Raw genomic sequence first — 17,605 nt, forward strand, 5'->3', positions numbered from 1 at the left:
CCTAGCCGGCCCTAGAATCTTGGTATTCTTCTTCTATCACTAGTCAAAACAAAGCCTTATCAGAAGAAAACATTTTTACAACTGGCTCCTCCAGTGTCTATAGGAGGGTTAGGGGAAGAAGAGGTATAGATCTCAGATACTGCAACATTCATTTCATGACCCTCAGCCAGCAGCATTTCCTGCTGGGCAGAGCTAATCCTATTTGCCCCTCATTGTCACCCTGGTAGAAATGTTGTCAGTCACAAACAGCATGTGCCTTCACATTGCCTCATATCCGTTTGACTCCGGGAAGCTCCTGTGGCACCCTGCATTAGCCATCTCACCACTCCCAAGCCTTGGTGGGGCCTTGGAGGTAAGGCCCAGAGCAAGAAAGTTCTGGAAGAGGCTTCCATTGCAGATTTTAAATTAAAAAGCCAATTGGGAAGAAAACCAATGAGCATTGCAGTATTGGCTTCATTTCGGGACCCGTTCAATTCCTTGCAGTCAAATCTTTTTAATTTGCTGGAAATGTGCAGAATTTCCAAGTGCTAGGACGACACTATCCTTCATTTAGCTTTGGATGAGAAATTAAAGAAAGAAATAAGAAATTACCTTGCTGTGCTTGTGTTTTTGGTAGGCCCTGCTTGCTCTCCTTGCCACCCTCAGTTAAGCAACAGATCTATTTTATGCTGTTTTTATTCGAATACTCCAAGAATCTGTGATTTTTTCAGTGTGGGGAACTGGAAAAGGTGACTGTGTGAACTTCCACCACTAAGGGACATCACATCTGTCTGTGACTTAGTAGGTCAGAGAATCATCTAATCCAATCTTCATATTTTATAATTGTCAGTGAGAAAGGATATCAAGGCCTAGAGAGAATAAGTGTCCCACAGGGAGGAAAGAAGAGAGCCAGGATTCAGACCAGTTCCTCTGACTGCAAAGCCAGATTTCTTCCCCTAGTATTCTGATAGTTAAATCCTAAGGGGTTGGTCGGTAGTGGAAGGTGCTTGTCCAGAGTCAGCCAGCCAGTGGCAGAGTTTAGAATTGAACCCAGAGTCCAATGCTAGTCATCTCATCACCTCTATGCTGTGCACAACGAGTGAAAACACTGAAGAAAAACAAAAACAAGAGACCTTGGGGTGTCATCTCTAGGGACTGAAGTATGAAGATGGCTTGGTTTCTACATGGACAGGGTGAGGCCACATAGCATTAAAGTAAGCTCCTTGAGGACAGCGACTATGTTGTTCTCTTGGTATCCCAAACACCTAGCCCACTGAGTGGCATACAGACTTAATCAATGCTTGGGTGTTTTTGGTTTTGTTTTTAATTGAATTTAGAACATTGCAGATTGACTTTCAGTGTGGGAGAATGGGCATAAAGTGAAGATATTGCCTTCTACAGCTGAAAGATAGGATTTCCTAAGATCCCAGCATCTAATTCTGGCAAGGCCTTGGAAGTCGTCAAGTTCAACCTCTAATACATGAGCTATTCATTTATTTAACAGTTTCTTAAATTTGAAGAGCATTGCTTTGGTTCAGCAGCTCCATTAATTCTTGGGACCTTCTCACCAACGAGTGTCATTGGTGAGTTAAAAGCGTATGGCGAGCAGAAGGGGACTATTGGTTTCAACTACAAAGAATGGGGTTGAATTGAGCAGCACTTTACATTTTCTGTTCAGTCATTTCAGCCATGGCTGACTTTTCATGACTCCTTTTGGTATGTTCTTGGCAGAGATCCTGGAGTGGTTTTCCATTTCCTTCTCCAGCTCATTTTACAAATGAGGAAACTGAGGCAAATAGTGTTAAGTGACTTGCTCTGGGTCACACAGCTATGGGTTTCTGAGATCAGATTTGAACTCAGGAAGAGGAGTCTTCCTGACTCCAGGCCCGGCTCTATCCATTGTGCCACATAGCTTCTTTCATTTAGAGTTGGACAATGAAAGATTGGATAGAGGGTAGTTGGGTCTTTTTCTTTTCTTTTCCTTTCTTTTCTTTTCTTTTCTTTTCTTTTCTTTTCTTTTCTTTTCTTTTCTTTTCTTTTCTTTTCTTTTCTTTTCTTTTCTTTTCTTTCTCTTTTTTCCTTTCCTCTTTCCTTCCCTCCTTTTCTCCCTCCCTCTCTCTTTTTTCTCTTTCTCTTTCTTTCATTCCCTTTCTCCATTCCTCTCTCCCTGCCTCTCTCTCTCTTTCTCTTTCTCTCATAACTGATCAAAACACTGTCTAGGTTCCGAGGCCTGACCCCTTGATGTTTTCTGGCTGTAGTGACCCAACAACATGAGACTCACTAGGGTGTGGCTGGGCCACAATCTGCGTCAATGGACACAGTGCCATCACTGAGAGAATCACAGATCCTGGAAGTATCAAAATGATTTTTGGTCATCCTCATAATAATCCTAGCAAACACAAACAAATAGATAAGTACACTCATCCCACATCCATCCGGTAACCCAAACTATTTACACTTTGATGAAAGGGGAAAGAACCCCAAGCAAACAGCATCCCAGTAACAGCCTGCTGGCTCTGGGTCCCTTTGCAGTCTCACGCTATCTGTTGCTGGACTTAAAATGTATTATTGCTTTTTAAAAACTTCAGCTTCTGGAGGGACACAAGGACATATCTGAATACTTGAATAGCCTTTGTCCAGGCGTGTCTATTTCTCTTGGAAAAGCTCTATCTTCTCATTGCCATGTAAATGAGAAGTCTCAGAACTTTTGAGCTCTTCTCAAGAAAACCACAGAAGCCCGCCTCAGAACGGGGCAGCTCTCTCTGTCCTTGCAAACCTTTTTTCTATCGCTTTTTTTTTTCTGCATTTCATTGTCTGTTACCGATAGGAATGGAGAACAGTTTGGCCCTAAGGACCTCTCTTCTCCCTGCCTCCTTCTCCACTTCCTTTTTGTTCTCTTTTCAGGGTTTGAAGAAGGCATTTGGGTGTTATGGTTCGTACACTGTTAACTCTGCCTTTAGAACGGAGGTGATCAATATGATATGCAGACTTCCCAGGGGTCTGTGGATTTGAACGTGAGGGAAAAAGTATGTGTTTATTGCAATAGAATTGGTTTCCTTTGCAAGCTATATCCATCAGCATATTTTAAAGAATCCATGGGCCTCATCAGCTTGCCAAAGGAGTGTATGACATGCTCACAGCCAGAGACAAAAGGTTGAATGTTCCTGCTTTACAGGGAGGTTATGGATGAACACAGTGAAAAACCTCATAAACTCAAAAACTGTGGGATAGCGGATTTGGTATCAGAGGACCTGGCCTGGAAGACTGATTCTGCCACCTTTGTGACTTTAGACAAGTCATTTCATCTCTCTGCCTCAGTTTCCTCATCTGTAAAATATAAGGTCTGGACTAGATGACTCCTTAGGTCCCTTCTGGTTTTAAATCTGTGACCCTATGATGGGAATCACACCAATTCAGTTCATATGCCAGGAATGACAATAATACAGGGCCTTGTGGGAAATCTTTGTGACTCCCAAATGTTGATATTTCGTGACAGAACCCTAAAAGACACTCAAAGCATTTAATATTTGCCCTTCCTTGCCCATCCTGGGGGGATGGGGAAGGGGGTGAGGCTGAGGTGGAAGAGAGAATGAATGGGCTGTGACTGTTTGAAAGCCACTGTATCACAAGTGATGTGTAAACACACTTTCCCTAGGAGGCTAAATTACCCTGCAGGCTTCTCGCTGTCAGTGACATGATTTAGTTAAACACAGATGCTTTTAGAGGGTCTTTGTGCTGGATCATAAATATGTAATACCTTTATAAAATGTCTGTGGGTGTATGACTGGATGGCTGGTCAATGTTTGAGAAATACAGCAGGAAAAAAAAGCTCACTCATCAAATTACAGGCTTGACTTCCGGGGATTTGTGTCTGTTTGCAGAGTGTTCCCAGGATCAGGAGGTCAGAAGCAATCCAAGCTTCATTTCCATTTAGTCCAGAAGAATGAGGCTGGTATCCTGACCTGGAAGAGATAGACAGATAGAGATGACAGATAGGTAGAGATAGATGACAGACCGAGTAGATAGACAGATAGATCGGCTAGGTAAGTGCAATAGCTCTAAATAGAAACATAATTTAATATCCTCTTTATCATAGATTATCTTGCTGTTAATGTCTTTGCTTTTATAACACTCATTTCTGAATGAATCCCTTCATTCTCTCTAACCCATCCAGCCACTGTTTGATATAAAGATTTTAAAAGAAAGAGACAAAACACAGTTCAGGTAATAACCAATGTAAGTGCCATGCCCGACAGCATAGGTAATATTCTCTCCCCACAGACTCTGCCCCTGAAATGAAGGTTGCCAGGTCCCTTTTCCAATTCTGCCCTTGTAAATGCTCAGGATTCGCGTTTTGGTGTGGTTGCGGTTTGTTTGTTCACATTGCTGTAGTTACAGATGAAGTAAGTATATCATATTCTTTCTGTTGCTTCCCTAATTTTGTAACAGTTCGCATAAACCTTCCTATGCTTCTCTGAAGTCTTCACAGTCATCATTTCTTAATAGTGTAGAGTATTATTGCATTCTACTCAGTTATCATGATTGGCTGAGCCATTGTTCAGGCAATAGGCTCGACTCTGTTTCCAGTTCATTGTTACCACAAAATGCTATGCTGGCTATTTTCCTCTTCATGGGACCTTCCTTTCATTCTTTGAACTTCTTGGTTATATTTCTATCAATGGAAGACATTTTAGTTACTTTCTAAGATTTACATGTTGTTTTCCACAATCATTGGATCATTTCATGGCTCTACCCACATTGTGTTTAGTTTTCCACAGCCCCCCTGACATTGCTATTTCCATCTTTTGTCCATCTTTGCCTATATGTTGGCGTTAAGGTGAAACATTGAGGTTTTGATTCACATTTCTCTTATGAATAATTTAGAATGACCATTCATATGGTTGTTAATAATTTGTGATTCTCATTTGAGAATTTTTTGTTCAAGTCCTTGGACCTCTAATCCATTGAAGAATGGTTTTCGGTTTTATGCACCAATGAATTCGTCATTCAAAGAGACTTCCACATTTTTTCTCATTCACACTATTTAGAAACCCAACCAGTTGGCCAGTCATGGCAGGGTATCAGGTTTTGAAAGCTGGCCTGGGAAACAAAATGTCTCATGCAGAGGCCCTGGACAAAAGATCTGTAAGACTGTTCTATAATGGCTGAGTTTCTTTCAGGTGCCCAATTCCCACTATCATCGAGTAATGAATTTCCATTGTGGAATCTTTATTTTTGATGCAATGTATAGAAATACCCCCAAACACTTGACTCCTCAGTAACACCAGAAGTCAAAGGTTCAAAAAAGCATTCCATGTCTCCAGAACAAATTGCTTATGTTTCCTCCTTCTGGGCATCCAGATTCATCCTTAAGTCTCACTTCCTCCCACAGCCTATCTAAATCTTTGTGATTCTACCTCCACATTTCTTGCACCCATCCCCCTCTACTACTATCAAGTGGTTTTTCCTCTTCAGTTGTTTCTTTCATCTGTGATTGTAAAGGCAGGAGATAGTGCCTCTGTTTTAACATGATCTGCAGTTAAGCTTTGTTCTCATTTAACTGGCACAGTCCAATTGTGCCCAGCCTTGACTTTATGAGATGCCTCTGTCCTTCACCCATTCTTTAGTCTGCATTTTCAGGCATGGCCAGATCCTGTCTACATGAATGCTGAGTCCCCTGAAGTAGTTCCATGTATTTGAATCCACACTATTTGAAATTATAGTTACATAAAACATAGTCATTGGCTCCAGCCCAGTGGAAATAGTGCAAATTCAAATAATACTATCACTTCAGGGAATTCATTTGCACTAATCACACCTCAGTGTGATTCACAGGTTATACTGTGACTACTAAGGGCATACCCCAAAGAGGAAGGCTCTCTGGGGAGGGGCGTTCAAGAATATCTGAACTAGTGAGAATGAGCTTTGGAGACCATCTAACCCAAAGTGCCCATTTTGAGTGGAGAAGGAAAGGAAGATGCAGAGAGAGGAAGGATGATGCAGTAAGAGTTGATCCTGTTGTTTCATTTCAGTCATGTCCAGATCTTCGTGATCTCACTTGGCTTTTTCTTGGCAGAGATACTGGAGTGCTTTGCCAATTTCTTTGCCAGCTCATCTTACAAATGATGAAACTGAGGCAAACAGGGCTAAGTGACTTGCCCAGGATCGCACCACTAGTAAGCAGTAGGGCCCTGGATTTGAATCTGGGTGCTCTGGTTTCAAATGCAAATGTGGGGGGAGGAGGAGAGGACTTTTTGGAAGTTGTATGTGCTACAATTTCACCCATTTGGAGAAGACCGAAGAGGAGACTGGAGGCCACACAAGGAAATGATCTTGCTGGAGCGTGTGCCGCTGAGTGCTAGCGTCAGGTTCCAGAAAGTGGATCTGCTTCCTCCCTGGGGCAGTGCTTGCCAGGTGCCAAGCTCTCCAGAGCCCTTTCCATTGGGGCTGCTTCTTGGGGACCTTGTGCTGAGGGGTTGTGCAATGAGGCTATTGAATTTCAGAGTATGTACAATGAGGCAGAGTTGCTCTGTGCTTGTTCCTTTTTGGTTTTTGAACAAAAATCGTGAAACGAAAATGTTTGTTGAAACCCAGCTTTGGGATCTTCGTCTTTGTTCCACAGTTTTCAGACATTAATGGATGGCTGCCTCATTGCAGCTTCAGAATTCTCTTAATTAATTATGATACTGCCAAAGACAGATTGCTGTGTCACCCTTCACTCTAGCAAAGACAAGGTAATTGTTCTAAGTCCAGAGAGACCTGCAGAGTGTTCTCGTTATTGGGAATAGGACCAAGAAACCACAAGGAGGAAACACACCCACACCCACAATTCAAGAAAACCTTCTACAAGACATTGGACCTGAGCAATTTACATACCAATTCTGTGCTTAACAACACACACACACACACACACATCTATTGTTTTGCTTTTCATCAAGCTACTTTCCCAATTCATTTTCAAGATTAAGAATTATCTAATAGATGTAAGTGGTAGTCCATGAAACCCTAACTTGGGAAGTAGACAAATGTAGATCCTATTCTTTTGTTCACAAATAGTTATCAAATAGAACCCTGTTCTAGTTTCTCATTTGTGTTCAACTTTGGATGTACCAGAGGAATTGCCAAGTAAATACAAAATTCAATGCCCCTTCCTCCAGGAAGCCTTCCTAGATTGTCCTTCCTCTCACAGCCCCCAGCAGCTTTTCTCAGGCATTTTGATTTGCATCCCCTTTAGTTTTCTTATTATGAAAGTTGTATTCAGTAGTTATCTAGATCAGTGTCATTCCCCCTACCAGCCTGATCTCCATTGGAGACAAGGCTGAGCCTTCAATCTCCGCTAGCACTTAGTATAGGGGGCTGTATACAGGAGGCACTTAATACATGCTGTAATAAATGTTTGCTACAGAAATGCCGTCGCTTCTTAGAGAGGAAGCCTACTGGAACATGGTAGTGTTCTAACCCTTGCACTGATGCCATAAGAAGATTCAAAAGTATTTGCACTTTGCAACCCTTGGGTTCTGCAATCCTGACCCCAAAGTTCCCTGCCTCCTTTGTGACTGTCCTCAGTCTCTGACCTGCTGGGACATCTCCTGTGCTGGCACAGCTGTGTGAGTGCGGAGAGGACTGTTTGGCAATATGGCGGTAGTAATCGTAATCAGAGTCATGCCTAACAGTTACATGCTGCTTTGAAATGTTCAAGGCGCTTTACCCATTTGAAATGTGCCCCCTTCTCTCCAAGAGCCTTCCATGTTCATCAAGATTCTTGACTTTTGTAACTAAGCTTTGATTTCTTTGCCAGTGATCAGACAGGAGCGCAAATGAATACAGTGGCTGGCATCTGCCCTTTAAACTAAAGACATGGAGTGGTGAGACCTAGCACAGTCACACACACACACACACACACACACACACACACACACACATCTATATACATACATGGCCACATGCATGAACACGAAGCAAACACACTATTGAGCATGTATAAGCGAGCAATTTATAAATAAACGTAAATGAGCACACAGCCACATTCATTGCACATGTGTACACACAATACATAGAAATATGCACGTACATAATGCACGTACACACATACACACATGCATGCATACACACAATCTTGCCATCCAGGGAGCAGGAGATGAAGATGAGCATGTTATTTTTCAAGTTCCTGATGACAAAAATCAGATCTCCCTTCCCCTCCCCTCTCTTCCCTGTGGATGGACTGGACTGGAGGAGATGAGTATGGGGTTCAATTCTGTTTGTGACACTGGACAATTCATTTCCCTCTTGGGGCTTCAGTACCTTTTGTAAAATGAGGGGATTGGAATAAATGGTCTTCCAGCTCAGACTCCTATGATCGTTCATGTAACTTTGGGCAAGTCACATTTGTGCCTCAGTTTCTCTATGTAAAAAAACAAGGACCACTCACGTTAAAAATGTAATTTATGATCTCTGAAGTCCCCTCCTGCACTAAAATCCTGTGGGTCTGGCAAGTTTCCTTGTCTTTCTTGATAATACACAGGCTAAAAGAAGGATGGAGAGGTCCCTGATAAAATATATCCCTCTGCCCCCTTCTGCCAACTCCTCAACATTGGAAGCCCCAAACTGGAGACATTTACATAGAGCCCCAGCACATCTACTGCTCTCCCACCCCTTCCGGGATCTTGTGCATAAACGAGCAGAGGCCTCATGAAGAATACAGTGTTCCAGACAGCATTGATCACCATGTTGCAGGAGGAGAGTCAAAGACATCCACTCACTCAGCATTAGATACAGACTCTCACAGAGAATTAAACAAAATGGAAACTGCCCAAATTGAGACATGGCCAAGAAGGGAAAGTGATCAGAGAATTGGAGGCTGTTTGGGTCAGCTTCTCCATTTTACAGATGAGCAAACTGAGGTCCAAGGAAGTCAGTTGACTTGTCCAGGGTCACATAGGTACTAAGTGTCAGAAGCAGGATGAAAGCCCAGGCCCTGGGACCCCAGAGCCAATTCTCTTTCCACTATACCTCTGCCTCTGCTTCTCTGCCACTTAATATCCAGTACTACTTTTAGGGGAAGAACGAGGGGCCCAGCAAAGTCATGCCAAGATTTCCCTGAGGTACATTTTAATCCTAGTCATCAGTTCTCACTCATAAGGGAACTCACATGGTACACAGGTTTGAATGAAAAGATCTCAAAGCACAGTGTTCCTTGAATTGATCAATTAGGAAATCAGCAAGAATGATAGCCTTCCTGAAATGGAAGGGGCCTCAGAGGTCTTTGCTAATACCTGCCTGCAGCATCAGTCCTAGGGATGGCATCACAGACAACATGCCTCTGCCTCAAGACATCCAAGGATGGGAGTTCCCAAGAAGGCTTATTCCATTTTGGACACTTGTAATTGTTAGGCAATTGTTGCTTTTTGTTTTTGATTCCCCTCTTCTCCTCTGTGGGGGCAGCTAGGTGGCACTGTGGATAGAGTATCAGGCCTGGAGTCAGGAAGACTCATCCTCCTGAGTTCAAATCTGGCCTTAGTCACTTACTAGCTATGTGACTCTGGGTGAGTCACTTAATCCTGTTTGCCTCAGCTCCTCATCTGCAGAATGAGCTGGAGAAAGAAATGGCAAACCACTCCACTATCTTTGCCAAGAAAACCCCAAATGGGGTCACGCAGAATCGGACACCACTGAAAGGACTGAACAATGATTCCCCTCAGTAATGAGCTGTAATCTAATTTCCTAAACTATCCACTTATTGTCCCTGGTTCTAACCTAGAGAAAAGCTAAAGAAACCCAGTCCCTCTCCCCCTCAAGAACCCTTCAGTTACTTGCAGTCCCCTTCATGCCTCTTCTTCCAGAGTTTCCTTCTCTAGTCTGAAAACCTCAAACTTGTCCAATCCATAGTGTGATGGCAACGTTTGCAATCCTCTCCCCATTCTGGCTGACTCCTGAAAGTGCTCCAACTCATCCCTTCTTTAAAATGGGACTGAAAACTGATCACCCTTCTACAGGTGTGGTCTGATCTGGGGGGAGCGCAACAGGACCATCCCTGTCTCTGCTTCAGTGCTACTGGGGCAGCCTAAGACTGAATTTGCTTTTTTCCATTTGCTAACATTGAGCTTCTGGTCCTTCAGAAGCCCCAAGTCCTGTCCTGTCTTGTCCCTTCTTCTTTCCTGTTTTTTTTTTCCCTTACTTTTTTGCTCAAGAGGACATTGTCTTCTAGAGCCAAGAATGAATAAAAAACTGACTAGCACCATGTGGCCAACGATGTTCTAAGCGTGATGGGAGATACTAAGATCAATGGACTTATGTAACATGTAGCATCTGCCTTCAAGGAGCAGTCAGTCCATTTAGATGACAAAACTAATGTATGGATCAATCATGTGGCTCCTACTCCGCCCCTTCCCCAACCCTTCACTTGTGTATTCCCCTCCTCCTACCCAGAAAAAATACTCTATTGAAGATATGTTTGAATTGACTTATTTTAGATTTATTGATACATGTATATGTGGCCTGCCCAGATATACTGGGAGCTCTTGGGGTCCAGGTACTGTTCACTTTCAGCCTCATTTCCCTAGCATCTAGCACAGTGCCTGGGAGGTGCTTACTTGACTTCCTTCCTAGGGTTTGAGTCTTTCCTGAAACCCACTGTGACATGACCTTAGATGGCTTGGATGACTCTGTGACCTTCTAGAATGGGGCTCTCTCTCCTCTAGTGTAGATCTTAGCTCATCCATATCCCAGTGGCCTCTCCACTTTTTGTTCATGGGTTTCCCTGAATACTCTATGGAGCATCTCTGGTCCATTGGTGATTTTCCTGTGGTTCCTTTAATATTTCATGAATACCGGGGCTGCACTAAGGCTGTCCGCCCTGTATTCCTCCCTTCTGGTGCATGAACGGCCCCTCTCCTTTCACGTCATTTATTTTCTCGTTGATGTGACTTGATTTATTAGGAAATACGTAGCTCCATACCATGGATAGTAGAATTTCCTGACGCTGAGAATATGCACGTTTCCTCTCTCCCTGGTGATGATGATGATGGTGGTGATCACAACAGCAATAGCCAGCATTTATATAGTGCCTGCTATATGCCAGGTACTGTGCTAAGTACTTTACAAATATTATTACATTACAATAATCCTGGGAGGTAGGTGTTCTATTATACCCATTTTAGAGTTGTGGGAACTGAGGCAGACAGAGGATAAGTGACTTCCCCAAGGTCACAAAGCAAATAAATATCTGAGGCTGGTTTTGGCCACATAATGAGAAGATGGGACTCATTGGAAAAAGATCCTGATGTTGGGAAGGGTTGAAGGCAAAAGGAAAAGGAGATGGCAGAGGATGAGATAGATGGATGATGTCATGGAAACAATGAACATGAAATTGGATAGATTTCCAAAGACAGTGGGGCATAGAAGGGCCTGATGTGCTGTGGTCCACGGGGTCATGGACGAGCCTGAAGGACTGAACAACCACAACAACCACAACTTTATGACTTCAGGCCCAAGGTCCTACCCCCTGTGGCACAGCACTACCGCAAGGCGACTCCCTGTGTGAAATACTATCTTCGCTGTCAGACATCGTTGAGGTATCATTTGGTTTTTCTAAACTCCTTTTCTATTTTTTTTTTAGGCAGTTGGGGTTAAGTGACTTGCCGAGGGTCACACAGCTAGTAAGTGTCAAGTGTGTGGTCTGAGGCTGGATTTAAACTCAGGTCCTCCTGACTTCAGGGCCAGTGCTCTATCCTCTGTGCTACCTAGCTGCCCCTTCCTTTTCTATTTCTTAAAAAAAAAAAGTTTGTTACCTGCAGTCACTTGATGAGTAGGCAAAGACTCAGCTCTAGGTGCAAAAATGGATGTAAATGAAAACAGTAAACTTGTATTAAGCCTCTACTGTGTGCCAAACACCACACTAAGTGCAGGGGACACAAATAAGAAAAAGAAAGGCAGTCTGCTGTCTGGGGGCTTTTGATCTTATGAGAGAAGACCACACAAAAAACAACAAAAGAAAGTAGCCATTGAAGAGCATAATGCTGGCAGAGCCATATCTGAACAAGTGCAGCTGGAGGAAAAGGAAGAGTTGCTTGGACTTCAGAGCCCTCTTTAACTGAGGGCTTTGGGAGGGAGTTTTTGCTCCCCCCTTCCTCCATCCCTTCAATTAGAGGGGCTAAACCTATTGAGGGCTGCTGACGAGAGGTGAGTACCAAGGCTGAGCCAATCTGCGTGGCGGTGTCTCTTAGTGGTGAACTTTTCCTGAGGAGGGGAAGAGGGGGAAGATTGAATCCAAACAGTGCAGCTGGTGGCAGATGAATGTTTTGCAAAAACAAAGACATCAAGAAAGGAAAAGAATGTTCATTTCTCAAAAATGACATTTAAAAACAAACAAACAAACTCCCTGTTGAGATCTCCCACATGTTACATCCTAGGTAGATTCCAACCATGTGTATCCCAAGCAGCAGTTCTTTGTCTCCTTACTACCTAGAGGTCTGTGTGCTTATGTGCTTTTCACTTTCTATCTGGCTAGGGCCTCTAAAGTCATCCAGACCTATCCCTTCCTTTTGGAAGAGAAGGGACATGCCTGGAGTCACAGTGATTAGAATCAGGATTTGAATCCACATGCTCTGAAACAAGGCCTAGTGCCCTTTCTGCTCCCCATAACCTCCTTTGTAATTGGTGGAAGGTAGGGACTGTTTTCATTTTCCCTTTGACTTCCCAGTGATCGCAGCACAGTTACACGCCTACAGCAGGTGTTTAATTAGTATTCCTTGGGTTGGATTGGATTTGAAGAAAGTCCTTTCTGGTACTTAGATTTGGAGATGACAATTTGAGCCACGTGTTGAGAGGCTAAAAGTGAGTGCCTTCTGATCAATATCCGTAACTTTTGAGAATTATTAGCTCAATCTTTTAACGCTCTTCTTTTGAAAGCCAAGGAACATTTAGGGCTACTTACAAACTACATTAGAGAAGGCTCACCTCTGTCTCCCTCTTCTATTATGGTGCTATGACAAAAAAGATCCAATCGCCCAACATTTTTACTTAACTCTGAGGTTAGTTAAACAGATGGCAAGAACAAATAGTTCCTTGTTCTCATCATTTGATTTATTTTAGAAAAACACACACATAGCTTGTAGAGAGGCACAGTAAATATCTTCTTAGACTTTTAGTCAAGAAGCCCTGAGTTCAAATCTTGCCTTGCTTTTCCTCAAAAGAGCCTCCTCTGAGATGTCTTTGGACACTGTCTCAATTTCCTTGATAAGAGCAGAGAATTTTTAATATGAGATCAGAAATAGACCCAGTACAGCTTCTTATCTCTAGAATATACTCAGTACTGTAAGTACTAGTGAATATCTTGAGGGTGGATGCTAGCTGCTCATGGAGAAGTAGCACATGCTTAACATTCTTTCAAATTCGGTTCATTACTGCTGGTTTCTTGTGCATACGTAGTTGGCCTAGCACAAAGATTTCTGGGCTTGATGTCAAAAGAGAGAGGTTCTAGTCCTGCCCGTGAGGTGTGCTCATTGTATGGCCAGGGGCTGGTCAGTCAACAAGCATTCCTTAAGTGCCTATTTTATGCCTGGTGGTGCTAAATGATGGGGCAACAAAGAAAGGGGAAAGACTGGGCCAGCTCTTGAGGAGGCCACAGTCATGGAGGAGGGAAGATTCACATGACCATGTACAGGCAAGTTGTGTAGATGATAAACTGGACATGAGTGGCAGATGGAAATGCCAGCAGTGACTCTCTCATTGGGTCTGTAAAAGAAGGAAATGAGTTAGTGTATACAAAATGTTCTGAAAAACATAAAGCAACACAGAATGTCATTTATTATCATTTATAATAGCAGAAGTCTATCTAAAACTTACTCCAGTCATATTGTTGGCTCATAGAACATAAAACTGGAAGGCCCTTTGGAAGACTTTTAGTATATTTCCATCATTTCACCAAGGAGGAGAGCAAGATCCTGAGATTTTAACAATGGAGGAAATGAACAAAACGTGTTTCAAACATTCCTATTGTTGGATCTGAAAGTAAGGGGAAGAGAAGGGAGTATTCTATGTAAAATGGATAATCTAGAGATTATCTAAGTGGCCTAGTGGATAGAGCTCTGGGCCTGGAGAAAGGAAGATCTGAGTTCAAATCCAGCCCCAAACACTTAATAGCTGTATGACCCTGGGAAAATCACTTAACCTGTTTGCCTCAGTTTTCTCACCTGCAAAATTAACTGTAGAATAACATGGCAAACCACTCCAGTACCTTTGCCAAGAAAACCCCAGATATGGTCACAGAGAGTTGGACATGACTGAACAGTGTCAACGATAGTCAAGGACAAGTTGTGATTACTATTATAATTATTTGAAAGCCTGATTATTTCCCTAACTCTTCAGTGATTCTAAGCCTTCAACACTGAGTTCAAAACCTCTAAAGGAACTGACAGGTTTTGATGAACATGGATTTTCATATTCTTTATTAAATATATTGGCAACATATGTACTCACTTATATCCTTGAATACAAGATTTATGGAGAGGGAGACCAAGCTGTTTAATAATCATCGTAATAGGCAGCATTTATATGGCACTTACTATGCTCTGGGTACTTAACTATGCTAAGCACTTTACAAATATTATCTCCTTTTGATCATCACAGCAACCTTGGGAGGTGCTATTACCCATCTTACTGTTAAAGAAACTGAGGCAGATAGAGGTTAAATGACTTGCCTGGGGTCACACAGCTAGTAAATGTTTGTGGCAAGATTTGAACTTGTCATCTTGACTCCAGGCTCAGAGCTGCATCCACTGTGCTATCTAATTGGCCTCAACTTAGTTTAGTTGAGAGATTGTCTAGTTTGGAGCTAGAATCACTTGAGTTCAAATTCTACCCCTGAAGTACCCTAGCTGTTTAACCCCTGGGTAAGTTATTCAACTTTTATGAGTGTGGGGCAACTCTTTAGGCTTTATGCACTGACCCACAGGCAGGTTATGCTCTACATCAGTGGAGGGGTTTAGCTTACTTACCAAAAAGCACAGATCCTCGGAATATGCATTTATCAGGAGGTGTTCTAAATCAAAATATAATAATGGAAACAAATGACTTTAGGATGCTTGCAGCTCTCATCTTACTGCTTCAGGATTTGTTGAGGGGGATCTAGGCATAATTCTCTTTTTTGGAGCTTTGACTCAGTCAGGCCAATTGGCTCTGACATGTTGGAAGTTACAGGACTGCCACCATCACTTGGTGATTAGCATACTTTGAATCATTTATAATTGTGGAATAAATACATCTTGAAAAAATGGCATCAGAATGATTTTGTGCCTGTTTAGAATTTTTTAAATATTTAGGAGTTCTCAAGATGTACAGAGCACAGAAACAGTTGTAATTCACTGCATCAATGTCAGTTTTCAAAGGAAAAACTGGTGCTCCCAGGATGTGCTCAATGATAAAATAGCATGAGCTCAGGAAGTGTGTTTTTTAGTCTCCTATTAGCAGAGGTAGATTAAAGAGTTCCTAGGAATCCACTGAAGCGTCCTGGTGAAGAAGTCAGTAGATTAAGTGGCAGTTTTGCCACTCTTGTCTGGGATCTCTATCACAGACTTTTTATCTCTTTGAGTGCTGGAACAGCTGCTACTTTGGAAAAAAAGTACATGGGGGCAGCTAGGTGGCACCGAGGATAGAGCACCAGCCCTGAAGTCAGGAGTACCTGAGTTCAAATCCAGCCTCAGACCAAACATTTGACACATACTAGCTGTGTGACCCTGGGCAAGTCACTTAACCCCAATTGCCTAATAAAAAAAAGTAAATGTAGATAAATAAAACAAAAGAGAAGAAAGGGAGCTCCATAGAGTTTATTCATATACATATGGAATATGTTTCTTATTGTAGGTACTTGAACATTCTGTTGGTGATAGGAATGGATGGTATATAAGCCTGAGAAATCAGGCCCCTTTGGAATATTACAGGTCAAGAATTGGTAGTGTTAGCTCCCTAACTCACTGACTTACTGTCTGACTATTATTAAAGTGAGGGCATTCTGGAGGAGGAGGTTCATAGTGAGGGCTCAAAGAGATGGGGCCATTTCAGGGAACTAGACTGAGGTCCTCTGGGTAGACTACTTTTACTCCATAAAAGCATTTTATTTCGAAATCCATGCAAAACAAATTAAAGGTGTTTTCTAAACTATTCGTATTCTTAATAGTATGATTGTGGGACTGTCCATGGTAGCATTTTTCTAATGGCCAGAAGAAAGTCAAGTAACACCTAGAGTTCTCCCTGAATGAACCTTATTAGAGTGCTAAGAAGGAGCAGAATCTGCAGGCAGCAGGCAGGAAGAAGTTGCTACTGCAAAGCTTCCCTCTCTAGGGATGGATCAAATATCAGACTTTGCTAAGCCTTTGCTTCAGCCCATGAGGTCCCACCTACATCCCCTCCCAACCCAGCTTTGTTAGATGGAGGACATTGATTGCTGCCTTTTCCTGACCTAACCTTGGCTCAAAGGAAAAGAACTAATATGCCTGAGGGGAAGCAAGGTTGTGGTGGGAGCTTGGAAAGGGGTACTAGAGGGAAAGGAGGAGAGTAAAAAGGAGAAAGGGAGTGGGGGAGGGATGGAGACTGAGCAGAACTACTGCCTGCCTGCTCGTCTTTGATTCCATGGCCTTGATTCCTTCTAATTGGATAAAATAGGAAGTCACTGGCACTGGTAGTCCTGTGTTGCTGGGTATACTGATTTAACTGAACTCAGGAGAGGAGAGAGAGAGAGAGAACGAGAGAGAGAGAGAGAGAGAGAGAGAGAGAGAGAGAGAGAGAGAGAGAGAGAGAGAGAACGAGAGAGAGAGAAGAGAGAGAGACAGAGAAAGAGACAGAGAAAGAGAGAGAGAAGGAGTGGTGGATGGAAGAGAGGAGAGGAGGGAGCAGATAGAAGGGCACTGAGAGTGTAGATGACCAGGAGAAAGGGACTGTGAAGAAGGAAGGAGCTGGAGAGACGGAAAGTGCCTATGTACTCCTGCCTCCCTCCAGAAGGACAAAGAGGAGTGTGTGCGCGCGGCGGGTGGGGGGCGGGGCAGGGAGGCACCCAGCCCTCCTGGCCCCAGCCCTCCTCCTTTAGCCTAGCTCTACGATGCCGCTGTTTGCAGGGATGCGCGTAGAGCAGGCACCTGCTGCTCGCTAATGATTCAGCCCCTTGCAGCCGCTGTCCGCTGCCGCCGCTGCTGAAACAGACCAGGATGCTGTTACCACTGCCTGAGCTGCCGCTCCCCTCGCTGCCGCCGCCGCTGCCTCTGCCTCTGCCGCTGCCGCCTCTCCTGCCCCTGCGGCTGCTCCTGCTCTCAGGGTTTTGCCTTTTGCTCTTCCTGAATGCCAGTTGTTTTCCTCCGCTCAGCAGACCCCAGCCTCAGATGGTCCAGGTGAGAGCCCTGTCTTTTGCACTGGGCTACTGGTTTACTTAATTGACCAGCGCCTGGCTGGTGTTTTGCTTTGCTTTCTCTTTTTTTCCCCTTGATTTCCTCTTCGCCCTGTTTCAGAGCAGAGCCAGGATGCTCAGAGGTATTTACGGAAACTAGAAAAGTGGCCCAGGAGCAGACACTGGATAATTGCTTAATCACTTTCCTTTCCCAGTTGTCAGGAAGAGTTTTTGCTTTTCTTCTTTTCCCCCGGT

General features: G+C 43.4%; 2 protein-coding genes across 3 annotated transcripts in view; both read left to right on the forward strand.

Moving 5' to 3' along the window:
- NRG1 (neuregulin 1) overlaps positions 1-17,605 on the forward strand; it is a 224,298-nt gene that overhangs the window by 71,042 nt on the left and 135,651 nt on the right. The window lies entirely within an intron of this gene.
- On the forward strand, positions 17,034-17,546 carry LOC144455136 (uncharacterized). Its single transcript, XM_078148160.1, has one exon. The coding sequence runs from the start codon at positions 17,175-17,177 to the stop codon at positions 17,394-17,396; it is 222 nt and encodes a 73-aa protein (XP_078004286.1). The 5' UTR covers positions 17,034-17,174; the 3' UTR covers positions 17,397-17,546.

Source organism: Phascolarctos cinereus, unplaced genomic scaffold (genome assembly GCF_003287225.1).
Source record: "Phascolarctos cinereus isolate Bilbo 61053 unplaced genomic scaffold, phaCin_HiC Scaffold_9;HRSCAF=440, whole genome shotgun sequence".
NCBI lineage: Eukaryota > Metazoa > Chordata > Mammalia > Diprotodontia > Phascolarctidae > Phascolarctos > Phascolarctos cinereus.